General features: G+C 49.2%; 2 protein-coding genes across 2 annotated transcripts in view; both read left to right on the top strand.

Moving 5' to 3' along the window:
• The window catches only part of TM9SF4 (transmembrane 9 superfamily member 4), a 38,025-nt gene extending 26,041 nt beyond the window's left edge, over positions 1–11,984 (top strand). The window contains exons 10-18 of the mRNA XM_015823840.1: positions 290–422; positions 1,747–1,828; positions 1,939–2,014; positions 3,576–3,659; positions 5,391–5,566; positions 6,784–6,847; positions 8,851–8,970; positions 10,280–10,369; positions 11,683–11,984. Coding sequence (XP_015679326.1) covers positions 290–422; positions 1,747–1,828; positions 1,939–2,014; positions 3,576–3,659; positions 5,391–5,566; positions 6,784–6,847; positions 8,851–8,970; positions 10,280–10,369; positions 11,683–11,832 — 975 coding nt within the window. The 3' untranslated portion in view covers positions 11,833–11,984. The remainder of the gene's footprint in view (positions 1–289; positions 423–1,746; positions 1,829–1,938; positions 2,015–3,575; positions 3,660–5,390; positions 5,567–6,783; positions 6,848–8,850; positions 8,971–10,279; positions 10,370–11,682) is intronic.
• A 227-nt stretch (positions 11,985–12,211) lies between these two features.
• LOC107294594 (transmembrane 9 superfamily member 4-like) lies at positions 12,212–18,279 on the top strand. Its single transcript, XM_015823835.1, has 4 exons — positions 12,212–12,241; positions 14,319–14,438; positions 15,614–15,703; positions 17,974–18,279. The coding sequence occupies exons 1-4, from the start codon at positions 12,212–12,214 to the stop codon at positions 18,121–18,123; spliced, it is 390 nt and encodes a 129-aa protein (XP_015679321.1). The 3' UTR covers positions 18,124–18,279.
• Positions 18,280–26,240: the final 7,961 nt, after the last annotated feature.

The raw sequence follows: 26,240 nt of genomic DNA, 5'->3' as shown, positions 1-26,240 counted from the left end.
TTTGTTTGTCCATTCATTCATTTATTCATTCCTTTATTAAATCCTGCCATTCCCCTGGAGTCAGTCAGAACTGAAGAAGCTTCTTGGGAGGAGAAGCGAAACGTTTCCAAAAGAAAAGAAAACAAACAAACAAACAAACAAGAAAGTCCAATTGCCTTTGGGGGAAAAAGCACCTCTGGGACAACCATGACTTGGTTGTCTGTGTGTGTACTTGTGGGGGGGGGGTGTAAAAAGGGGAGGTTTGTCACAGGCTGCCGGCTGATCGTGCGGCCCTCTTCGCCCGCTGCAGGAAGACACCATGGAGGAATCCGGGTGGAAGCTGGTGCACGGGGACGTCTTTCGGCCTCCACAGTATCCCATGATCCTCAGCTCCCTGCTGGGCTCCGGCATCCAGCTCTTCTGCATGATCCTGATTGTGATTTGTGAGTACAGCCCGGCAGGGCCGAGCGTTTTGCCGTGTGGAGAGGCCGGGGGACCTCAAAACCCGGGCAGGGCCGGGCACTTAGTCCCCCCCCGCCCGCCGGTCTTGTTTCCCAGCCTCTCCCAGTGGCACAAAATGGCAGCTCCCGACTCCTCCGGCCACGCGGCCACCTGCTTGTTCGGGAGGTCCTGCCTGGTCTCTGTGGTCCCAGGGGACCCCAGCGCTGCTTCCAAAAGGCAAGCATGATGCTCCTCTGTGCCCTTCCTCTCTCCTCCTCTACTTCTCCTCTCCTCCTCCTTATCCTCCTCTCTACTTATCCTCCTCCTCTTCTCTACTTATCATCCTCCTTCTCTATTTCTCCTCTTCTTCTCTACTTTTCTACTTCTTCCTTTTCTACTCCTCCTCTACTTCTCCTCTTCCTCTCTACTTATCATCCTCCTTCTCTACTTATCCTCCTGTACTTATTGTCTACTTACCCTATTCCTTCTCCTCTACTTATCTTCTGTACTCCTCCTCCTCTTCCTCTCTACTTCTCCTCCTTCTCCTCTACTTAATCTCTCTACTTATCCTCTTTTTCTCTACTTATCCTCCTCTCTACTTATCTTCCTCTTCTTCTCCTACTCTACTTCTCCTCCTCTTCCTCTCTACTTCTCCTCTTCTCTACTTACCCTCCTCCTTCTCCTCTACTTATCCTCCTCCTCTCTATTTATCATCCTCCTTCTTCTCTACTTATCCTCTTCTTCTCTACTTACCCTCCTCCTCTCTACTTATCCTCTACTCATCCTCCTCCTTATCCTCCCCCTTCTCCTCTACTTATCCTCCTCCTCCTGTCTACTTATCTTCCTCCTTCTCCTCTACTCCTCCTCCTCCTCCTCCTGTCTACTTATGTTCCTCTTCCTCCTCTCTACTCTTCCTCTTCTCTACACATTCTTCTCCATTTCCATCTCCCTTCTCATTCTCCCTCTTCTCCCTTCTCTTCCTCTTTACTAATCCAGCCCCTGAGATATTGGAAGACTGCTATCCTGTCCCCCCTCGTCCTTCTCTTCCTTAAACTAGACATTCCCAATTCCAGCAGTCGTTCCTTATATGTTTTAGCCTCCAGTCCCCTGATCCTCTTTGTTGCTCTTCTCTGCCCTCTTTCTAGAGTCTCCATATCTCAACATCAATTCAAATGCAGGGTTTGAATTGCAGCTGGGGTGGGGGTGGGGGTTGGGGAAAAAGAACACCTCCCAGAGAAACGGATCCTGGCCCGCCAGCGGCTTCGTGCGACCCCCGAGAACAGCGGCCTTTTTTTAAAACCCCGACGCTTCCCTCTTGCTTTCCAGTTGTGGCCATGCTGGGGATGCTGTCTCCCTCCAGCCGGGGGGCTCTGATGACCACCGCCTGCTTCCTCTTCATGTTCATGGGGTGAGTAAGTGCAGTTGCTGCCTGGGCGCCCCTCCTCCCGGGGGTGAGGGGTCTGGAAAGGGAGGGGAGTAACCCTGCTCTCTCTTCTCTCCCCTGCCCGGCGCACACAGGGTCTTCGGGGGCTTCTCGGCTGGCCGTTTGTACCGCACCCTCAAAGGGCATCGGTGGAAGAAAGGCGCCTTCTGTGTGAGTGGAGCTGCTGCCTCTGGGTGGGGAGGGGGAAGGGTTTTTTGGGGAGGGGGCTCTCGGTCAGGACCAAAAAGTGGGCCCTAACTGGGGCCGGAACGGGGAAAGGAAATCCCTTGGGGAAAGCTTGTTGCAAGCGACGGGAGTTTTAAGATTATTTCAACCCAAACAGAAAACAGGCTTCAATGGAAAAGAATATTTCCAGCTCGGGTTGAACTGAGTGGTTTTGTTGCAGACGTTTCATGGCCCAACTAGGCAACGTCATCAGGGCTAGTAGGGAGGAGGAGGAGGACTGAAAGGTCCTTGGTGCTCTCTGAGCTGGATGGTTTTCTTACGGACGTTTCATGGCCCAAATAGGCAACATCATCAGTGCTAGAAGGGAGGAGGAGGGGGGGGACTGTGGGGGTCCTTGATGCTCTCTGAGCTTGGTGGTTTTCTTGTAGACGTTTCATGACCCAACTAGGTGACATCAACAGTGCTAGAAGGGAGTGGAGGTTGAGGAGGAGAGGAGGAGGAGGAGGAGGACTGAGGGGTCCGTGGTGCTGTCTGAGCTGGGTGATTTTCTTGCAGACGTTTCATGGCCCAACTAGGTAACGTCATCAGGGCTAGTAGGGTGTTACTCATTTAACAACTGCAGTAATTCACTTAATAAATGTGCAGGAAAGATCATAAACTGGAGAAAAACTCACTTAATTGTCTTGTTTAGCAACAAAACGTCTGGGCTAAATTGTGTGTTGTAAGTCTAGGACAGGGATAGGCAACCTTGGCTCTTTTATGACTGGTGAACTTCAACTCCCAGAATTCCTGAGCCAGCAGGGGGGAACTATGGCCCCCTCATGATTCGTGGACTTCAACTCCCAGAATTCCTGAGCCAGCCATGCTGAGGGGAAAGGGAGAGGTTTCCAAGCTGAGCCAGGCTGGCTCAGGAATTCTGGGAGTTGAAGTCCACGAGTCATCAAGGGAGCCATAGTTCCCCCATGCTGGCTCAGGAATTCTGGGAGTTGAAGTCCACGAGTCATCAAGGGAGCCATAGTTCCCCCATGCTGGCTCAGGAATTCTGGGAGTTGAAGTCCACAAGTCATCAAAGGGCCAAGTTTGAAGACCTCCGGTTTAAATATTTAAATATTTTTTCCTCATGGTCACATGATCAAAATTCAGGCATTTGGGCAGGGGTAGGCAGCCTTGGCCCTTTGATGACTTGTGGACTTCAACTCCCAGAATTCCTGAGCCAGCATGGGGGAACTATGGCCCCCCTCATGACTCGTGGACTTCAACTCCCAGAATTCCTGAGCCAGCACGGCTCAGCTTGGAAACCTCTCCCTTTCCCCTCAGCATGGCTGGCTCAGGAATTGTGAGAGTTGACGTCCACCAGTCATAAAAGAGCCCAGGTTGCCTACCCCTGAGCTAGGACTACCTGTCCATGCCCCATTCTTCACGCTGACTTAAGCATTGGGGAAAGAAGAACCAGAGCCCTTTGGCTGCCTGGCACACAAACAGGGGTGGCACCAGAAGATCTCTGCACCTGGAGCCCGCTAACCTTGGTTTATCCTTTCCCTCGCAGACCGCCATGCTGTATCCCGGGGTCGTCTTTGGCATATGCTTCATCCTGAATTGTTTCATCTGGGGCAAACACTCCTCGGGGGCGGTAGGTCTCTCCTTGCTACCACCTGTGGCTTACTCCTCTCCGTGATGTGGGTCTGAGAGAGAAACCTCAACGGTGCTTTTCTCAGGAGGCCACTGGACTTTCTCATTTTTCCTTGAGGACGTTTCACTTCTCATCCCAGAAGCTTCTTCAGTTCCAACTGAATGGTGGGGAAGGGAAGGATTGATGCTCCTTGCAGACAGCTGGTCATTTGTACTCTCTGAGAGTCCTTGAGGCTACTTGCAGGTTTACCTGTGTCCTCAGGGTCACCTGAGTGGTGCAAATGGGTGTGGAGCCTTCTTGGAACCGTGGAAAGGACTGTGTTGTAGACCGGAGATAGATGATGTTGTATCCTTCCCCCTCTGTTGAGGGAGGGCCATTTAATTTTGATCTAGATCAGGGGTCCCCAACGCCCCGGTACCGGGCCACGGCATGCCAGCAACCGGTCCGCACAAACAAGCAAAGCCCCATCCGTGAGATGCAGGCAGCACACAAAACCACGCTGCTTCCGGTCCGTGGCAAAACCTCTCTCCACGGAACCGGTCCCTGGTGCCCAAAAGGTTGGGGACCTGTGAGCTAGATGACCTCTTGGGCCCCTTTCAAACCAGTGGTCCTCTCTGCCCAAAAGAGCGGCCTTTGCTGTCTTCAAAAGAGCGGCCTTTGTCTCTTAAATGCAGATGAACTGCTGAATCTGGTCCTGATGGGTTTGTTCTCCTAACCCAGGGGTAGGCAACCTGGGCTCTTTTATGATTGGTGGACTTCAATTCCCAGAATTCCTGAGCCAGCATGGCTCAGCTTGGAAACCTCTCTTTCCCCTCAGCATGGCTGGCTCAGGAATTCTGGGAGTTGAGGTCCACCAGTCATAAAACAGCCAAGGTTGCTTACCCCTGGTATAGGCAATAATGGGAATTGATTGTCTATGATTATATGATTAAAAGTGAAACTGGGAGCAGATTGGAGGCAATTATGGGTGCTGGGAATTGATGGTAGGTGATTATACGATTATATAGGCCAGTGGTAGGCCACCTTGGTTCTTTTACGACTTGTGGACTTCAACTCCCAGAATTCCTGAGCCAGCATGGCTCAGCTTGGAAACCTCTGCCTTTCCCCTCAGCATGGCTGGCTCAGGAATTCTGGGAGTTGAAGTCCACGAGTCATAAAAGGGCCAAAGTTGAAGACCCCTGCTATAGACTTTAAGAGGAGTGGACTTCAACTTCCAGAATTCCTCAACCAGGCATGCCTGTATTACATTCTTTATGAGGGGGGGGGGAAGCAGAAATCTTACCCTTGTTCTACATTTAGTGATAATTACCTCTCTTCCAGCCACAGAGCCACAAAGCAGCCCACAAAAATCTGAACTAGGCCTCTATCTACTCTTTTTTTCCAGAATGTTCCTTCAAGGTTTCTTCAAAATACTCATACTTGCCTTATATTTTCTATAGCAGGGGGGCTTCAGACTTGGCCCTTTTATGACTGGTGGACTTCAACTCCCAGAGTTCCTCAGCCAGGCACACTTGCCTGGCTGAGGAATTCTGGGAGTTGAAGTCCACAAGTCATGAAAGGATCATAGTTCCCTCACACTGGCTGAGGAATTCTGGGAGTTGAAGTCCACAAGTCATGAAAGGATCATAGTTCCCTCACACTGGCTGAGGAATTCGGGGAGTTGAAGTCCACAAGTCATCAAAGGGCCAAATTTGAAGACCCCTGGTCTGAGGATCCGGCTCTCACTTCCAGGTCCCGTTCCCCACCATGGTGGCGCTGCTCTGCATGTGGTTCGGGATTTCCTTGCCCCTGGTGTACCTGGGCTACTACTTCGGCTTCCGCAAGCAGCCCTACGACAATCCCGTGCGGACCAATCAGATCCCAAGGCAGATCCCGGAGCAGAGGTGGTACATGAACCGGTTTGTGGGGTGAGTCTTCCGGGCCGACCTCGTCGCTAGTCGGGGATAGGAACTAAAGTAGCTATCATAACAGAGCCAGCTTGGGGTAGTGGTGAAAGGGATGGCCTAGGGACCAGGAGGCTGTGAGTTCTAGTTCCAGCTTAGGCACAAAAGCTGGCTGGGCCAATCACCAGGGGACGGTGAGTTCTAGTCCTGCCTTAGGCTTGAAAGTCGGCTGGGTGACTTTGGGCCCATCACCAGGAGACGGTGAGTTCTAGTCCTGCCTTAGCCAGGAAAGCCGGCTGGGTGATTTTGGACCAATCATCAGGAGACGGTGAGTTCTAGTCCCACCTTAGGCATGAAAGCCAGCTAGGTGACTTTGGGCCAGTCACCAGGAGATGGTGAGTTCTAGTCCCGCCTTAGCCAGGAAAGCTGGCTGGGTGACTTTGGGCCAGTCACCAGGAGACGGTGAGTTCTAGTCCCGCCTTAGCCAGGAAAGCCCACTGGGTGACTTTGGGCCATTCACCAGGAGGCTGTGAGTTCTAATTCTACCTTAGAAATAAAAGCTGGCTGGTTGATTGGGCCAATTATCAGGAGACGGGAGTTCTAGTCCCGCCTTAGGCATGAAAGCCGGCTTGGTGACTTTGGGCCACTCCCTCTCTCTCGGCCCAGCCCACCTCACAGGGTTGTCATTGTGGGGAAAACAGGAGGAGGAAGGAGTATTAGATACGCTTGCCGCCTTGAGTCATACTTCAAAAGGCAGAATAAAAAAAAAATCAAATAATTAACAATAATAATAACGAATCAGCAGAGCAGAAAATATTACTGACTCTACCTAGCTGGGTGCTGATCTGAGTTCAGAAAAGCCTTGTGTGTGTTTTAAACCGAGGATAATAAAATCAGAGTTTATTTATTTATTTCAACCAGGGGTCTTCAAACTTGGCCCTTGGACTTCAAACTTGGACTTCAACTCCCAGAATTCCTGAGCCAGCCGGAAAGGGAGAGGTTTCCAAGCTGAGCCAGGCTGGCTGAGGAATTCTGGGAGCTGAAGTCCACAAGTCATCCAAGGGCCAAGTTTGAAGACCCCAGATTTAAACAGAGGATAATAAATAGCAGTTTTATTTATTTAAGCAGAGATAATAACCTTTTATTTTATTGGTTTTGTTTAAGCTGTTTTTTAACGATCCGTTTGAACAAGATCACGGGCTTCCATCCTAACTCTTTCTCCTCCCTCCCTCCCTTCCTAGGATCCTGATGGCTGGAATTCTGCCTTTTGGAGCCATGTTTATTGAACTTTTCTTCATTTTCAGCGTAAGTCTTGTGCTCCCCACCCACCCACCCTCCGGCCCCCAGCCGCTTTTGCNGCCCAGACCGAGAACTCACAACCCAGTGTGGTGCTTCCTATCACACCTTCCACTTGGGGAAGCATCCTATACAAGTCCTTCTCTATTCCAGTTAGCAAATCGTTGTTAAATTTCTACGCTGACCGTCTCGCTGTGAAGAGACTCGGGGCGGCTTCCAGCCGGATTTAAAAAATAAAATAAAATACAAAACAACGAAGGATAGGCAGTGCTCGTCTTACGACCACGTTGGCATTGCTAAGCGAGACGTCTGTGAATTTGGCCCCGTTTTACGACCTTCCTTGTCACCGTTAAGCAATTTGTAGTAGTTGTTAAGCGGGTGACACGGTCGTTAAGCGAATCTGGCTTCCCTCGTTGACTTTGCTGCTCAGACGGTCGCATAAGGGGGATCACGTGACACACACACACACAAACACACACCGGGGACGCTGCAAACCGTCATAAATACGAGCCGGTTGCCAAGCGGCCGAATTTTGATCACGTGACCCCGGGGGGAGGGGGGAACGCTGCAACGGTCGTAAGTGAGAAACAGTAGCAAGTCACTTTTTTCAGTGCCGTTGGAATGTTGGGTGGCCGTTCAATGAGCCGTCGTAAGTCGAGGACTACCTGTATTCGCATTAAAATTAATAAAATTAGCCTACAACGGGATGATGGTGAGTTGTGTTTAACCCACTGACTCCCTCCAGCGTGGAACTGGCCCATCAGGACCCTAGGACAGGGGTAGGCAACCTTGGCTCTTTTATGACTCATGGACTTCAACTCCCAGAATTCCTGAGCCAGCATGGCTCAGCTTGGAAACCTCTCCCTTTCCCCTCAGCATGGCTGGCTCAGGAATTCTGGGAGTTGAAGTCCACAAGTCATAAAAGAGCCCAGGTGGCCTACCCCTGCCAATCAGAAGAGCCAGGATGAGGGTCTGTGTGGATCTCACCTCGAGGGGCATCGTGCTCCAGAGGGCAGGGGCCACGGCAGAAAAGACCCTCCCAAAATTCCTTGGCCAACTGGGTCCTCAGCAAGCTCCTCCTACTAAAGTGGGACAAATGGATGAGATGTCTAGGGGGATTCTCCATTATCCTGGTCAGGATTGTTCCAAAGGGGCTTTTTCAGGAGACAACTGGACTTTCTTGTTTGTCTTTGAAGACGTTTCTCTCCTCTTCCAAGAAGCTTCTTCAAGTTCTGACTGGATGGTGGGGAAGGGAAGGATTTATACTCCTTGCAGACAGCTGGTCATTTGCAATCTTTTAGAGGGCCGTTGAGGCCACCTGGAAGTTCACCTGTGTCCTCAGTTGTCCCAAAGTGCTCTTTCACGAGGCAACTGGACTCTTTTTTTTGGAAGACATTTCACTTCTCATCCCAGAAGCTTCTTCCGGTTCTGACTGGATGGTGGGGAAGGGAAGGATTTATACTCCTTGCAGACAGCTGGTCATTTGCATTATTTTAGAGAGTCGTTGAGCGGTGCAAATGGGCGTGGAGCCTTCCTGGAAGGACCGTGTTGTAGACTGGAGGGAGGGCTGTTCAATTTTGACCTAGATGGCCTCTTGGACCCCTAGTTCCAAGAAGGCTCCACCCCCATTTGCACCACTCAGGTGACCCTGAGGGCACAGATAAACCTCCAGGTGGCCTCAACGACTCTCTTTAAAAAAAAAGAAGGCAAAAGACCAGCTGTCTGCAAGGAGTATAAATCCTTCCCTTCCCCACCATCCAGTCAGAACCTGAGGAAGCTTCTGGGATGTGGAGCGAAACCTCTTCAAAGAAAAACAGTCTAGTTGCCTCGTGGAAAAGCCCCTTTGGGACAAACTGAGGACAACAGGTGAACCTCCAGGTGGCCTCAAAGACTCTCTAAAAAGGTGCAAAGGACCAGCTGTCTGCAAGGAGTATAAATCCTTCCCTCCAAGGGGGTGAGATAGTTCCTGAAGGGTTTTAAAAGTCCTAACCAAGATCCTTCCTTCGATCCAGGCCATCTGGGAGAATCAGTTCTACTACCTCTTTGGCTTCTTATTCCTGGTGTTCATCATCCTGGTGGTCTCCTGTTCCCAGATCAGCATCGTCATGGTGTACTTCCAGCTCTGTGCTGAGGTAAGAGGGGGGACAAGGGGCGGGTGTCGCAGGGTTGGGGAACCCAGGTCTGCCACGGATCCAGAATCCCAGGCCTTCGAGGTGCAGGGAAGGGGTCTGTGTCCTGCAGAGCTAGGTGTAGGGATCGGGACCCAGAGAAGGAAGTCGGAGAGAAAGTATTTACCGTTGCAGTGGGAGACCCAGTACAAGGGAATATTGGTAGCTCAGGGGTTGAAACGTGGCGTCCTGGGTGCTCTCTGAGCTGGGTGGTTTTCTTGCAGACGTTTCGTGACCCGACTAGGCAACATCATCAGTGCTAGAAGGGAGTGGAGTTTGTAGGGAAGAGCAGGAGGAGGAGGGAGAGGGGGGGAGGACTGTGGGCTCCTTGGTGCTCCCTGAGCTGGGTGGTTTTCTTGCAGACGTTTCGTGACCCGACTAGGGAACATCATCAGTGCTAGGAGGAGGAGGAGGAGGAAGAAGATAACTGTGGGGTCCTTGGTGCTCTCTGAGGTTGGGGATGTTGGACAGCGACGTAGTTAGAATGCCACATTGCAGGTTAACTCTGCCGGCTGCCAGCAGTTCGATTCTCACTGGCTCAAGGTTGACTCAGCCTTCCTCCATCCTTCCCAGTTCATTAAAATGAGGACCCAGATGGTTGGGGGGCAACATGCCAAGAATGCTGTCCTTGTAAACCACGCTGTAAAGCGCCACGGGGCGATGTATAAGGCTAAATGCTTTTGCGCCTCGTTTTATAGCAAGAGCCCTTAGACTTATCTACCGCTTCACAGTTCTTTTACAGCCCTCTCTAAGCGGCTTATAGAGTCAGCCTTATTTGCCCCCAACAATCTGGGTCCCCATTTTACTGACCTCGGAAGGATGGAAGGCTGAGTTGACCTTGAGCCGGTCAGGATCGAACTCCCGGCTGTGGGCAGAGTCACCCTGCAATCCTGCCTTCTAACCATGGCGCCACCAGGGCTCTAACGACCTTTCTTTGCCACCGTTCTTAAGTGAATCACTGCAGTCGTTAAGTGAACTATGAGATCATTATGTGAATCTGGCTTTGCCTATTGGTTTTGGTTGTTGGAAGCCATCCAGGAAAGTCACAGACGGTGATCACGTGACCCAGGGACACTGCAACCGTCCTAGGTACATGCCAGTTGCCAAGTGCCCGAATTTTGATCATGTGACCCATTATGGGGATGCTGCAGTGGTCGTAACAGCGAGGACCGGTTGCCGGTCCCTTTTTTCAGTGCCTTTTTAACTTTGAACGGTCACTAAATGAACGGTTGTAACTGGAGGTAATCCAAGGTGGGTCTGCTGATTTTGGCAGGATTATCGGTGGTGGTGGAGGACATTCCTGGTCTCCGGAGGATCCGCCTTCTATGTGCTGATCTACGCAGTCTTCTACTTCGTGAATAAGGTACTTATTTTTTTTTAAATTTTATCTATTTTATTTTAGTATTTTAATTTATTATTTTATTTTATTATTTATTTTATTTTAGCATTTTTATTTTATTTTATTTTGTTTTAGTATTTATTTTATTTTAGTATTTTATTTTATTTCATTTTTATTTTTATTTTATTTTAGTATTTTTATTTTAGTATTTTTATTTTTATTTTTTATTTTAGTATTTTTATTTTTATTTTATTTATTGTATTTTAATATTTTTATTCTTTTTATTTTAATTTATAATTCTATTTTAGTATTTTATTTTAGTATTTTTATTTTATTTTATTATTTATTTTAATAAAATAACTGGTCGGGTGCCGGAGGGGCGTGGCCCATTGGGTAGGCGTTGCCCATTGGGTGGGTGTGGCTACGGTGGTAATGGCAGACTGGGTGGGACTAAAAAGTTCAATCAATCCATTCCAACTTTGTGAGATCTTTTTTTTCCTGCGAGAAGTTGAAATTGACTGATTGAACCTTTTTTTTTTTTTGCACACGACGGCGGAGGCCTCAAGCGAAAAGGTTTTATAAAACCCAGCTGAAGGCCTAGGACTGGGGCGACGGCGCGCGTGCCCACAGAGAGGGCTCTGAGTGCCACCTCTGGCACCCGTGCCATCGATTCGCCACCACTGACCTAAGTCATGCTGGTTGTTAAGCAGGATACTACACCACTGCGCTCGAGATTACCACCGTTTTTGCAGCAGTTATAAACTGAAGGCAATGGTCATAAAGTGAACTCACCGTTGTTAAGGGAACCTATCGTGTGGCGACGCACGAGTGGGGACGCAATGCCCACACACGCTCCCACACTTGCCAGCCATTAATGCGGCCCGGTGGCTAATAGGCCACGGCCCAGTAGTGGCCACGGCCCACAGGTTGGTGACCCCTGTTCTAGTCCAACCCCCTGTTGAAGCAGGAAACCCTATACAATTCTGGACAAATGGCTGTCCAGTCTCTTCTTGAAGACCTCCAGTGATGGAGCACCCACAACGTCTAGAGACAAGTAGTTCCACTGATTAATTGTCCTCACTGTTAGGAAATTTCTCCTTAGTTCTAGGTTGCTTCTCTCCTTGGTTAGTTTCCATCCGTTGCTTCTTGTCCTGCCTTCAGGGGCTTTAGAGAATAGCTTGACTCCCTCTTCTTTGGGGCAACCCCTGAGATACTAGAAGGCTGCTCTCATGTCCTCCCTGGTCCTTCCTTGCCTCCCTGAAGGGGAGTGATGGGGTTCAGCTCTCCCCCCTCCCCTTAATTTCCCCTCCCCTAACTCCATTTTTCTTCTCTTCTAGCTGGACATTGTGGAATTCATCCCTTCCCTGTTGTATTTCGGCTACACTGCCCTCATGGTGCTGTCCTTCTGGCTCCTGACCGGGACCATCGGCTTCTATGCAGCCTACATGTTTGTCCGCAAAATTTACGCCGCGGTGAAAATAGACTGAAGGTGCCGGCACACCCGGACGAACCACCGAGCCACCACCAGGCTTTTGGGTTTGTTTGTTTTTCCTAGGAAGGAAAACGGGGAACTTATATTTCCTGTTTCTCCCGAGGACAGCAAAATCCTTTGGGAGCAGGACGCAGGAAATAATAACAATAACAATAATAATAATTAAAAAAAAAAACAAAGTTCAACTCTCGGAATGTAATTCTTGGCACAATATCCGTGGAATCGGGGAACCTCAAGGCGGGAAGGGTGTATGGATTCTTTACCTTTCAATTCTACGCTATTCTGGATCAAAGGGATTTTTAAGAAGAAAAAAAATGCCAGTCCATCCCTTTCGACGAATATTCCTCTGTCTATTTTTCGACCGGTCACCCACAATGGCAGCGGTCACTCCGGAGTTGAAGACGGTGGGTGCCGCCGTGCCTGGAGGACGCCTAAAAACTTGGTTTGCTGACCTTCTTCGGATTAACCGGCTTTCAGCCACTCTCTCAATCCGGAGCTGCGGACGTGCTTATTTCCGAGCGAGATAAAAAAGTGCAATTTTTCCAGAAGGGGCTTTCAAACCGTCGTAATCTTCTCGCCGGCCCGTCTCGCTCTCTTTCGTGCCGAAAAGTTNTATGGCCCCCTCATGACTCCTGGACTTCAACTCCCAGAATTCCTCAGCCAGCATGGGGGAACTATGGCCCCCTCATGACTCGTGGACTTCAACTCCCAGAATTCCTGAGCCAGCATGGGGGAACTATGGCCCCCTCATGACTTGTGGACTTCAACTCCCAGAATTCCTGAGCCAGCATGGCTCAGCTTGGAAACCTCTCCCTTTCCCCTCAGCATGGCTGGCTCAGGAATTCTGGGAGTTGAAGTCCACGGGTCATAAAAGAGCCAAGATTGCCTGCCCCTGCCAATCAGAAGAGCCAGGATGAGGGTCTGTGTGGATCTCACCTTGAGGGGCACCGTGCTCCAGAGGGCAGGGGCCACGGCAGAAAAGACCCTCCCGGAATTCCTTGGCCAACTGGGTCCTCAGCAAGCTCCTCCTACTAAAGTGGGACAAAGGGATGAGATGTCTAGGGGGATTCTCCATTATCCAGGTCAGGGTTGTTCCAAAGGGGCTTTTTCAGGAGGCAATTGGACTGTCTTGTTTTTCTTTGAAGACGTTTCTCTCCTCTTCCAAGAAGCTTCTTCAGGTTCTGACTGGATGGTGGGGAAGGGAAGGATTTATACTCCTTGCAGACAGCCGATCATTTGCATCCTTTTAGACCAGACATGTCAAACACAAGGCCCAGGGGCCGGATGGGGCCCGTGAAGTGGTTTCATGACCCGCGAAGCCATCCTGGAAACAAGTGAGGGAACGGCCCCCGTTGCCTTGGCCCTGGCACAGGCCGGCCGGGAGCCAATGTACAATTTCGTGGTGGCCATCTATGCTGAAACACATTCAGTCTTAGCTCCACAAGACCATCTGGAAACAGCGAGGAACCAGCCCCTGCCGCATCGCCCCCCCCCAGGTGCATGCTGGGGGTGTGTCCCCCTTTGTGAGGAATGAAGAAATGCACCATCGCCTGGAAGTGGCCAGCAAATGGCCCTTGCCTACTTCACATATCTGGCTTGATGGGCTTTGGGGGAGGGGGTTCGGCAGGCTCCTCCAGTGGACCATGCCTTGGCGCTTGCCCTGGTCCCACCCCTTTCTGCCAGAGACCCTCAGATCTGTCCCACTCCTGCCCAGACCCCCACAGGCACCCTTGACGCGAACGATGTAGAGCTGGCCACGCCCACCCAGTAGGTCACACCCACTCCATTCACGCCCACCCAGTAGGCCACACACACCCTGGCCACACACACACACCCCCGAGGGCAACCACAGTGCTGATGCGGCCCTCAATGAAATTGAGTTTGACACCCCTGTTTTAGACAGTCGTTGAGGCCACCTGGAGGCTTACCTGTGTCCTCAGGCTCACCTGAGCAGTGCAAATGGGCGTGGAGCCTTCCTGAAAGGACTGTGTGGTAGACTGGAGATAGATGATGTTGTGTTCCTCCCTCCCTGTTGAGGGAGGGCCTCTTGGACCCCTAATTCCAAGAAGACTCCACCCCCATTTGCACTACTCGGGTGACCCTGAGAGCACAAATAAACCTCCAGGTGGCCTCAACGACTCTCTTTTTTAAAAAAAGGCAAATGACCAGCTGTCTGCAAGGAGTATAAATCCTTCCATTCCCCACCATTCAGTGAGAACCTGAGGAAGCTTCTGGGATGTGGAGCGAAACCTCTTCAAAGAAAAACAGTCCAGTCGCCTCGTGGAAAAGCACCTTTGGGACAAACAATGAGGACACAGGTGAACCTCCAGGTGGCCTCAACGACTCTCTAAAAGGGTGCAAAGGACCAGCTGTCTGCAAGGAGTATAAATCCTTCCATCCAAGGGGGTGAGATAGTTTTCTGAAGGGTTTTAAAGGTTCTAACCAAGATCCTGAGTATCTGCGGGTCTTCTTTCGATCCAGGCCATCTGGGAGAATCAGTTCTACTACCTCTTTGGCTTCTTATTCCTGGTGTTCATCATCCTGGTGGTCTCCTGTTCCCAGATCAGCATCGTCATGGTGTACTTCCAGCTCTGTGCTGAGGTAAGAGGGGGGACAAGGGGCGGGTGTCGCAGGATTGGGGAACCCAGGTCTGCCACGGATCCAGAATCCCAGGCCTTCGAGGTGCAGGGAAGGGGTCTGTGTCCTGCAGAGCTAGGTGTAGGGATCGGGACCCAGAGAAGGAAGTCGGAGAGAAAGTATTTACCGTGGCAGTGGGAGACCCAGTAGAAGGGAATATTGGTAGCTCAGGGGTTGAAACGTGGGGTCCCTGGTGCTCTCTGAGCTGGGTGGTTTTCTTGCAGATGTTTCGTGACCCGACTAGGGAACATCATCAGTGCTAGAAGGGAGGAGGAGAAGGAGGAAGAAGATAACTGTGGGGTCCTTGGTGCTCTCTGAGGTTGGGGATGTTGGACAGCGACGTAGTTAGAATGCCACATTGCAGGTTAACTCTGCCAGCTGCCAGCAGTTCGATTCTCACCGGCTCAAGGTTGACTCAGCCTTCCTCCATCCTTCCCAGTTTGGTAAAATGAGGACCCAGATGGTTGGGGGGCAACATGCCAAGAATGCTGTCCTTGTAAACCACACTGTAAAGCGCCACGGGGCGATGTATAAGGCTAAATGCTCTTGCGCCTCGTTTTATAGCAAGAGCCCTTAGACTTATCTACCGCTTCACAGTTCTTTTACAGCCCTCTCTAAGCGGCTTATAGAGTCAGCCTTATTTGCCCCCAACAATCTGGGTCCCCATTTTACTGACCTCGGAAGGATGGAAGGCTGAGTTGACCTTGAGCCGATCAGGATCGAATTCCCGGCTGTGGGCAGAGTCACCCTGCAATCCTGCCTTCTAACCATGGCGCCACCAGGGCTCTAACGACCTTTCTTTGCCACCGTTCTTAAGTGAATCACTGCAGTCGTTAAGTGAACTATGAGATCATTATGTGAATCTGGCTTTGCCTATTGGTTTTGGTTGTTGGAAGCCATCCAGGAAAGTCACAGACGGTGATCACGTGACCCAGGGACACTGCAACCGTCCTAGGTACATGCCAGTTGCCAAGTGCCCGAATTTTGATCATGTGACCCATTATGGGGATGCTGCAATGGTCGTAACAGCGAGGACCGGTTGCCGGTCCCTTTTTTCAGTGCCTTTTTAACTTTGAACGGTCACTAAATGAACGGTTGTAACTGGAGGTAATCCAAGGTGGGTCTGCTGATTTTGGCAGGATTATCGGTGGTGGTGGAGGACCTTCCTGGTCTCCGGAGGATCCGCCTTCTACGTGCTGATCTACGCCGTCTTCTACTTCGTGAATAAGGTACTCATTTTTATTTTTATTTTTATTTTATTTATTTTTCTTTTATTGTTTTAATTTTATTTTTATTTTATCTATTTTATTTTAGTATTTTAGTTTATTATTTTATTTTAGTATTTTAGTTTATTTTATTTTGGTATTTTAATTTATTATTTTAGTTTAGTATTTTAGTTTAGTATTTTAATTTATTATTTTTATTTTTATTTTGTTTTATTTTAGCATTTTAATTTATTATTTTAATTTATTATTTTATTTTAGTATTTTTATTTTATTTATTTTCTTTTATTTCTTTTCTTTTAATTTTAATTTGATATATTTTATTTTAGTATTTTATTTTATTATTTTATTTATTTTATTTTAGTATTTTTATTTTATTTATATTGTTTTAGTATTTTAATTTGTTTTATTTTATTATTTTAATATTTTGTTTTATTATTTTGTTTTATTTATTTGATTATTGTGTTATATTTTTATTCCTTTATTCTTTACCCAATTCAGAACGGCCCGTTTCTCTCTCCCAGACTGTTCACAGCGTGCACGGGTCAGTCTGCTCTCCCTTTACAGATAAGTCCTCGACTTACGACTGTATCTGAGCCTAGCATTAAGTCCTAAGTCATGCCGGTTGTTAAGCGGGTCACCACACCCCTGTGCTCGAGATTACCACTCTTTTTGCGGCAGTTATAAACCGAAGGCAACGGTTGTAAAGCGAACTCATCGTCGTTAAGTGAACCTATTGTCCATCATGGGCATTTTTAGCCGGAACTGGAACTAAACATCAGTTTCTGGCAAAAACAACAACAAACCATTGTAAATTGTGATCACGTAACACAGGATGCCGCAAACAGTTGTAAATGCAGGTCGTTGCCGAGCACCTGAAATGCAATTGCCTGACTGCGGGAGGGGGTGGATGTCGGCACTTTGAATCTGGGTCATAACTTCCTTTTGGGGGGAGTTCTGTTGTAACTTTGAAGTTTGGTACTGGTCATAAATTGAGAACTCTCCGTACAAGCTGAGGAGAGCATTATTGTCATGGTTCCGACAGATGAAACTCTTCAAAGACGTTGGAGGCATTGTTTACCTTAATCTTTATTCGAGGAGCATAACGCAATCAAAGCCAAAATCTGAATTCCCCTCCCCTGAGCACATAGTATCAAAGCACAATTCCCTCCTCCAATTAACAGTCATAAATCACATTCTCCGATTAGCTTGAAATGCAGGCCTTCCCTCCAGTTCTCCAGCCCTGCCATTTCTTATAATCTCTTATTCCAAAAAACCTTGGTTCTCACCCTAGTTACACTATTGTTATGTCTAACTAAACTCCCACGCACATTCCTCCTCCTCCCTCCTCCCAGTATCATCTAATTCTAACTCTAATTCTAAGAGTAAAACATAAGAAGGAAAATGGCTGCATCTCCATATGTCGTCAAAGCAAGAACATCCGATGGTAGCAGCGTTGACAGTTACCTGATATCAATAAATATCAATGGGAGGTCACCTTCAAGGTGGAGAACATTGCTGAGGACATCAGAATAACAGCTGGAAGGGACCTTGGAGGTCTTCTAGTCCAAGTTCCCCGAACTTTCAGGGTTGGCGGTCCGGAGTGGGGAGAGGTGGGAAAGAAAGGATGGTTTTACTGGAGGTGAACGCATGCGTACATCTGTATGCACGCACGAACACGCATTGTTCGTGCAAGAGGGACCCTGAGCACTCGCCTGTGTGGGGACATGAACGCCCGCAATGCTCGTGGCGATGCTCGCGCGAGTGGGGACGCAAATGCCCACGCTCGTGGCGTCCCCCCCCCATGCCCACACACGCACCCACACCAGCCAGCAATTCACGTGGCCCAGTGGCTAATAAGCCACAGCCCGGTAGTTGGTGACCCCTGTTCTAGTCCAACCCCCTGCTCAAGCAGGAGACCCTATACAATTCTGGACAAATGGCTGTCCAATCTCTTCTTGAAGACCTCCAGTGATGGAGCACCCACAACTTCTGGAGGCAAGTAGTTCCACTGGTTAATTGTTAGGAAATTTCTCCTTAGTTCCAGGTTGCTTCCCTCCTCGATTAGTTTCCATCTGTTGCTTCTTGTCCTGCCTTCAGACGCTTTGGAGAATAGCTTGACTCCCTCTTCTTTGGGGCAACCCCTGAGATACTAGAAGGCTGCTATCATGTCCTCCCTGGTCCTTCCTTGCCTCCCTGAAGGGGAGTGATGGGGTTCAGCTCTCCCCCCTCCCCTTAATTTCCCCTCCCCTAACTCCATTTTTCTTCTCTTCCAGCTGGACATTGTGGAATTCATCCCTTCCCTGTTGTATTTCGGCTACACTGCCCTCATGGTGCTGTCCTTCTGGCTCCTGACCGGGACCATCGGCTTCTATGCAGCCTACATGTTTGTCCGCAAAATTTACGCCGCGGTGAAAATAGACTGAAGGTGCCGGCACACCCGGACGAACCACCGAGCCACCACCAGGCTTTTGGGGTTTTTTTTTTCCTAGGAAGGAAAACGGGGAACTTATATTTCCTGTTTCTCCCGAGGACAGCAAAATCCTTTGGGAGCAGGACGCAGGAAATAATAACAATAACAATAATAATAATTAAAAAAAAAACAAAGTTCAACTCTCGGAATGTAATTTTTGGCACAATATCCGTGGGAAGGGTGTATGGATTCTTTACCTTTCAATTCTACGCTATTCTGGATCTAAGGGATTTTTAAGAAGAAAAAAAACACGCCAGTCCATCCCTTTCGACGAATATTCCTCTTGTCTATTTTTCGACCGGTCACCCACGATGGCAGCGGTCACTCCGGAGTTCAGGAGGAGAGATTCTCCCGTCGCCTTTTGCTGGGGAGAAGACGGTGGGTGCTGCCGTGCCTGGAGGACGCCTAAAAACTTGGTTTGCTGACCTTCTTCGGATTAACCGGCTTTCAGCCACTCTCTCAATCCGGAGCTGCGGACGTGCTTATTTCCGAGCGAGATAAAAAAGTGCAATTTTTCCAGAAGGGGCTTTCAAACCGTCGTAATCTTCTCGCCGGCCCGTCTCGCTCTCTTTCGTGCCGAAAAGTTGGGTAGAGACGACGGCGACGGCAGCTCGACTTTTAACAGGAGGAACGATAAAGTATGGCGGGACTGTGGCTCCGAACAGGTCAGCAAATTGGAGGAGGACGCCGCCGTTCTGGGGAAAATTTTTGGGACCTTTCCCCCCTACCCCCCACACACACACAAAAAAAACTTCTGGATTATGAGAGACCCTGAGCCAAAAAAACCCACAACCCAACAGATCAGCAATTTTTGCCGCAGATCAGCAATTTTTGCCGTGTTCGTGTGCCAAGGAATCCGTGGCTCAGAAAGAGACTCTAGCAATGGGGGAACGAGGGAAGGACTTGGGGCCAGCTCTGCATTGCGGAATCGCTGCCATCGGTTCTCCAGGTATTTGTACACCCATGCTCCTCTCCCCTGCACCGCACTCTAGTGAGCAGACCTCCGTCCTTCCCCTGTTCAGCTCGGTCCTTAGAAACCAAGAGATTCGGTCCTGTCTCTTTTATCGGTCCGCTGTGCAAACGCCGTATTTGGAACGCGACCTGGGGGGGTTGATTAATTCACAGGACCGCCAATTCTTATCCTGATGCTGACTGGTGTGTGTGTGTGGGGGGGGGGAATCAATTTGGAAAACTGGCTTATGCTGGAGGGGTTTGCAAAAATCACCCCAAAATCGAATTGCTGGAGAAAAAAAAAACCCACTAAAGGCACTCCTTGGGTTTTTCCTTTTTTTTTTAAATTTCTGTGCAAACAGAAAATGGGTTTATTTTGGTTTGTTTGTTTTTAAGACCGCTGAAGAAAAAACACAAGTTGCAATGAGATTTCCCCCCCACACACACACACACATCCCAAAAAACCCCAACCCTAGAGCAGTTCACAGTGTTTTCATCTGAGGGTTTTAAAAAATAAAAAATAATTCCATTATTTTGGACCTGATGGGGAAACCGACGTGTGCCACGTGGAAGAAAACGCTTCCCATTTATCTGTGAATGTATCTTAAAAAAGAGGTCAACATGCATTTCTCACCAGTTATGACCTCTGTTTTAACAGCCCCTTCCCTTCCTCGGCCCCCTCCCCAGTTTTTGCCCTTCCTGGAGGGATGAAGGGTCTCTTCTCCCAAGGCCCAAAGACTGGCTATCCACTCTTGGCTACCTCCTCGCTTACCACACCGAGGTCCCATCAGCCAGGACCGAGGTTGGGCCGAGGGACTCCTTGGGGGTGAACTTTTTGGTTTGATCTGAGTGGGTCATTTTCCCCTGCCCCACGGGATCTGCTCCAGCCACGCTGTATTTTTACTGTCCTGTTTGAGCCCAAATGTAAATAAATGCTCTGTTGTCCCCCATGCGCCTTGTAGATGTTTTTGGAATATCTGCCACGATTCTGATTTTCAAGGCGTGGTTCATTTGATCGTGGGGAAGTTACGTCTGGTTGCAGAAGGCAGAAGTAAAATGGGAGGCTTTGCTGAATTGGGTTGTTAGTGGCGAAGTCGTGTCCGACCCATCGCGACCCCATGGACAACGTTCCTCCAGGCCTTCCTGTCCTCTACCATCTTCTGGAGTCCATTGAAGCTCACGCCTCCTGCTTCAGTGACTCCCTCCAGCCACCTCCTTCTCTGTCCTCCCCTTCTTCTCTTGCCCTCCATCTTTCCCAGCATCAGGCTCTTCTCCAGTGAGTCCTCCCTTCTCATTCGGTGGCCCAAGGACTTGAGTTTCAACTTCAAGATCTGGCTTTCTAAAGAGCAGTCGGGGTTGATCTCCTCTAGGACTGACCGGTTGGATCGCCTTGCAGTCCAGGGGACTCGCAGGAGTCTTCTCCAGCACCAGAGTTCAAAGGCATCCATTCTTTGGCGCTCAGCCTTTCTTGTGATCCAACTTACACAGCCGTACATTGCAACTGGGAAAACCATGGCCTTGACGATACGCACTTTTGTTGGCAGGGTGACGTCTCTGCTTTTAGGTACTGTATGCTGCCTAGATTTGCCATGGCTTTCCTCCCCAGGAGCAAGCGTCTTTTAATTTCTTGGCTGCAGTCCCCATCTGTGGTGATCTTGGAGCCCAGGAAGATAAAATCTATCACTACCTCTATTTCTTCCCCATCTATTTGCCAGGAATTGAGAGGGCCGGATGCCGTGATGTTGGTTTTCTTAAATGTTGAGTTTCAAGCCAACTTTTGCACTCTCCTTCTTCACCCACATCAAGGGGGTCTTTCGTTCCTCTTCACTTTCTGCCATCAGAGTGGCATCATCTGCATATCTTAGGCTGTTGATATTTCTCCCAGCAATCTTAATTCCAACTTTTGATTCCTCTAGCCCAGGGCTTTTCAACCCGTGGTACGGGTACCACCTGTGGTACATTGGCACCTGGCAGGGGGTACGCGACCATCCTAGAAAAGGGGTAGCGGGGGAGGGGAATGAGCTGAACCGGTGGCAGCACCGCACAAGCCTGAGCGAGAGACGGCTGGAGCTGCAGGGCTGTCAGGGCTCAGTGGAAGCGCCAGGATCAGCGCCAGGCTCCAGCTGGAGCTCGGCGCTGATCCTGATGCTTCTGCTGAGCCCCGAAGAAGCGCTGATCAGCTGGAAAGCAGCACTGATCCTGGTGCTTCTGCTGAGCCCAGAAGAAGCGCCGATCAGCTGGAATGTTGCAGCCTCTCCAGGGTCTTGTGATTTACATTCAGAGGCTTGGCAACTGATTCCTATTTATGACGGTCCCAGTGTCCCAGGGTCATGTGAAGTGACCAAAACCTGCTGCAACCACCCAGCAGACGGGGGGAATAAAAACCAAACACCCCCCACCCCACCCCCACTGCCAATCCTCAACAGAAATGCTCACAACAATGAAAACCTCGGACAGGAGGAAGAGCGCCGCCGGGTGGGCAGGCAGGTGTTTTGCTCGGCTGTGCCTTGGGGGGGCCTTTTTTCAGTGCCATTGTGACTCCGAACAGTCACTAAGCGAACTGTTGTAAGTCGAGGACTACCTGTACTTTATCACTTTTTTCCTTTTTTTTTGGTCATCAAGTTTTTGACACCTTGCTAGGCGACTGGTGGTACTCGGATGTTGCCATATCCTAAAAGTGGTACAATGGGTGAAAAGGTTGAAAAGCCCTGCTCTAGCCCTGCCTTTCTCATGATGGGCTCTGCATCTGAGTTAAATAGGCAGGGCGACAGATATAGGAAACTCCACACCAGACACGAAACAGCTATACATTGCAACTGGGAAAACCATGGCCTTGACGATAACGTACTTTAACATTAATGTTTGGTAATTAATTGATCAATGACACTTGCACCTCCAAGGATTGTAAGGCAGAGAAGATACTTTCTTAGGTGGCACCGGGTGGTTTAAGCCAGGGGTTCCCAACCCCCCGGTCCGTGGACCGGTACCGGGCTGCGGCACGCCAGCAACCAGTCCACACAAACAAGCAAAGCCCCATCCGTGGGATGCAGGCAGCACACAAAACCACGCACCCTCCGGTCCGTGGAAAAACCTCTCTCCACGGAACCGGTCCCTGGTGCCCAAAAGGTTTGGGGGCCTCTGGTCTAAGCAATCTCCCTGCTTTTGAGAAGATTAAAGCTGCTGTATCTCATTGAGGAGAAGCGCTCCTTTTGCAAATGCCGAATTGAGGAAGGAATGGAGACCACAAAAGAATTTGGATCCCTCTTAACTGCCTTCCTGCCTTCAGCGATTCTCCACCTGGGCGGCTTTGAGCTGGGTGGACTTCAACTCCCAGAATTCCCCAGCCAGCACAGCTCAAAAGTTGCTCAAGTTGAGAAACACTATCCTGGGGTAAACAATAAGAGAGGCTGCCTGGAGTACAAAGGATTATGCTGGTTTAATGACTGGACAGCCATTTGTCTGAAATGGTCTAGGCCAGGGGTCTTCAAACTTGGCCCTTTGATGACTTGTGGACTTCAACTCCCAGAATTCCTCAGCCAGGCACGCTGAATTCTGGGAGTTGAAGTCCACAAGTCATCAAAGAGCCAAGTTTGAAGACCCCTGGTATGGGGTTTCCTGCCTGAGCAGGGGGTTGGACTAGATGACCTCCAAGATCCCTTCCAACTTTCTTCTTCTTCTTCTTCTTCTTCTTCTTCTTCTTCTTCTTCTTCTTCTTCTTCTTCTTCTTCTTCTTCTTCTTCTTCTTATTATTATTATTATTATTATTATTATTATTATTATTATTATTATTATTATCATCATTATCATTATCATTATCATTATCATTATCATTATATGATAAATCCTAGAATTTCTCCAGCAGGTTTTTATCCAGACGGGGATATGCCGCTTCCGACAATCAGAATGCTGCTCCTCTTGTGTTTCCAAATGTCCTTGACTTACGATTTATATTTGAATCCAGAATTTTCATTGCTAAGCAAGGCCGACCGTCGTTAAGTGAGTTTTGCTCCATTTTATGACCTTCCTTGCCCCAGAATCATGGCAGTGGTTAAGTGAGCAACATGGCCGTTAAGTGAAGCTAGCTCCATTGACTTCGCTTGTGAGAAGGTCACAGAAGGGGATCACTTGACCCCCCCGGGGACTCGGCAACCGTCAGAAGTATGAGTCAGTTGCCAAGCGTCTGAATTTTGATCACATGCCCATGGGGAGGCCGCCGCAGTCGTTAAGTGTGAAAAACAGCCCTGTCTTATGTTTTCAGCACCGTTGTAACTTCAAGCGGTCACTAAAGGAACCGTCGTAAGTCGAGAATGACCCGTATTTGATTGGCACAAAGCAAGACAGGGTGGATCAGAACGCCAGACGAACCGAGACAGACAGAGATCTCTTTGGTTCCCCTAAATGTCTCCATCGACTCTCTTGCCAAAAAACCCCACCCTTAAAGGTAGTCCTCAAGTTACAACAGTTCGCTTAGTGACCGTTTGAAGTTACGACGACATGGAAAGAAGTGACTTGTGACTGTTCTTAACGCTTAACGACCGTCGCAGCATTCCCCCGTGCTCACGTGATCAAAATTCAGACGCTTGGCAACCGACTCGTATTTATGACAGTCGTGTCCCCCGGGGTCACGTGATCAACTTTTGGGACCTTCTGACGAGCAAAGTCAACGGGCGAAGCCAGATTCACTTAACGACGTGTTACTAATTTAACAGCTGCAGGGATTCAGGTCACAACTGCGGCATGACAAGTGGTAAAAATGAGCAAAGCTCGCTTAACAAATTGCTCACTTAACGACCCAGATTTTGGGCTCAGTCGTGGTCGTACATTGAGGATTACCTGTACAATTTTATTGGGGGGGGGGGAAAGGACTTATGACTGGTTTTTCAGGCTTAAAACCACTGTGACATCCCCAAGGTCATGTAATCAAAATGCAGGCAACTGGCATGGACCTGCGACAGTTGTGACGACCCGGGGTCATGTGATCGCTCTTTGCAACCTTCCCAGCTGGCTTCCGAAAAGCCAATGGGGGAAGCTGGTGTTCTGTCCCAGCCCACGTGAGTCCTTGTTACGCTCCCAAGGAGAAACCCCTCTTCCAACAAGCAGTCTGGAACCGCAGGAAAAAAAAAACCCCTTTTATTCTTCACAGACCTGAATAAAATGTCCAAGGCAAACAAACACAGTTCACACAAACTCGATTCCGTAACACAAACTATTGCCTTCAGCCACCAGCCCCTCCCACACCTTCTCTTTTATTATGCAGTCCAGGCGTGGCTTCCTAATGCCTTCTCTTTTGCCTTTGGAGCCGCCCCATTGCATCCCTCTGTCCTACTCTCTTCTCTTGCCTGCGCATTCATGCATCCAGGATTTGTCCCAGCTGTTCTTCATCACTGTCCAACTCAGACTCCCGGCACAGCTGCGTCTCAGCCTGAGTGCGAGTAGAGGGGCCAGGCTCCTCCTCCGACTAAGTCAGTCCTTCCTCTGACTCTGATGTCACGCCAGGCCCCTCCCCCTCCTCCTCTGAGTCCTCACACTCAGCTGCCGGGTCCACTGGCTGGCGAAGAATCCCAACAGCTGGATTGGCTGAATGACGGTGTGGTTCACTTAACTGCGGGGGTTCACTTAACAACTGTGGCAAGAAAAAGCCATAAAACGGGGCGAAGCTCACTTCACGAATGTCTCCCTTAGCAACGTAAATCGGGGAGGTCAGTTGCGGTCGTAAGTCGAGGACTACCTTTATTGGGGTTCTCTTCCACAATGATAAAACCCTGAGATTGGAAAGTGAGGGATGCAAAGCCTGTGATCACGCCCTGCCCCTCCCAGGACAACCGCAACCTTAACACCCAGTGTGATTGTGGTTGCCAACCGTCAGCACCACAATTTTTAAGAGAAGTATGTGTGGAGCTGAAGCAGCAATGCTGTTCCTGGCTGGTGGGTTCCCTATTTGTGCACCAGCCTGGCTTCGACAACCACATCCCGTTCCTCTTATTTTGACCTTTGAGGAGTTGTGGACGGTAGTTAGCTGCGCCTACTCTCGTGTTTCCTTAGAGAAGTGGCCATTTATTTTTTTTAAGCAACTTCTGGATTTCGGACATCTAAAGTTAAACTTAGCAACGTTCAAACAGTTAAAAATTAAAATGGAAAAAGTGAAACTCAGTTAAAATTCATCACAATCCAAATTTAAACAGAAGAGGACAACACTGGAGGTTTTTAAAGAAGAGACTGAAATGTCTGAAATGGTATTAGGGTTTCCTGCTTGAGCGGGGTGGTGGTGGACTAGAAGACCTCCGGGGCCCTTCCGACTGTCATTCTGAAACCTTATAGCGTCTCTTGCCTGAGTGGGGGGGGGGGAGCTGGACTAGAAGACCTCCAGGGTCCCTTCCGACTGTCATTCTGAAACCTTATAGCGTCTTCTGCCTGAGCAGGGGGGCTGGACTAGAAGACCTCCAGGGTCCCTTCCGACTGTCATTCTGAAACCTTATAGCGTCTTCTGCCTGAGTGGGGGAGGTGGACTAGAAGACCTCCAGGGTCCCTTCCAACTGTCATTCTGAAACCTTATAGCATCTCCTGCCTGAGCGGGGGGGGGCTGGACTAGAAGACCTCCAGGGTCCCTTTCGACTGTTATTCTGAAACCTTATAGCGTCTTCTGCCTGAGCGGGGGGGCTGGTCTAGAAGACCTCCAGGGTCCCTTCCGACTGTTATTCTGAAACCTTATAGCACCTCCTGCCTGAGCGGGGGGCTGGACTAGAAGACCTCCAGGGCCCCTTCCGACTATGTTATTCTGAAAACTGGATGCCGTATTCCAAGTGTGCCTTTACCAAGGCCTTGTAAAGTGGTATCAATACTTCACGTGATCTAGCACTCTGTTGGCTTTTTTGGCAGCTGCAGCACACGGCTGGCTCCTATTTAAGTGATCGTCCACTATGACTCCAAGATCCCCCTCACAGTTATTATTATTATTAATTTAATTTCTATACCGCCCTTCTCCCGCAGGACTCAGGGCGGTGCACAGCATATTAAAACAGATACACATATCAATAAAAATAAAAACCCCTCTAAAACCAAATTAAAACCAAATATTCGAAGCTGTGTTCCAATTAAAATTATACTTAAAATCATCCCTAA

Source organism: Protobothrops mucrosquamatus, unplaced genomic scaffold, assembly GCF_001527695.2.
Source record: "Protobothrops mucrosquamatus isolate PMUCROS unplaced genomic scaffold, P.Mucros_1.0 scaffold2008, whole genome shotgun sequence".
NCBI classification, from domain to species: domain Eukaryota; kingdom Metazoa; phylum Chordata; class Lepidosauria; order Squamata; family Viperidae; genus Protobothrops; species Protobothrops mucrosquamatus.
Note: the sequence above shows the minus strand (reverse complement) of the source record. Positions and strands in the feature narration are given on the sequence as shown.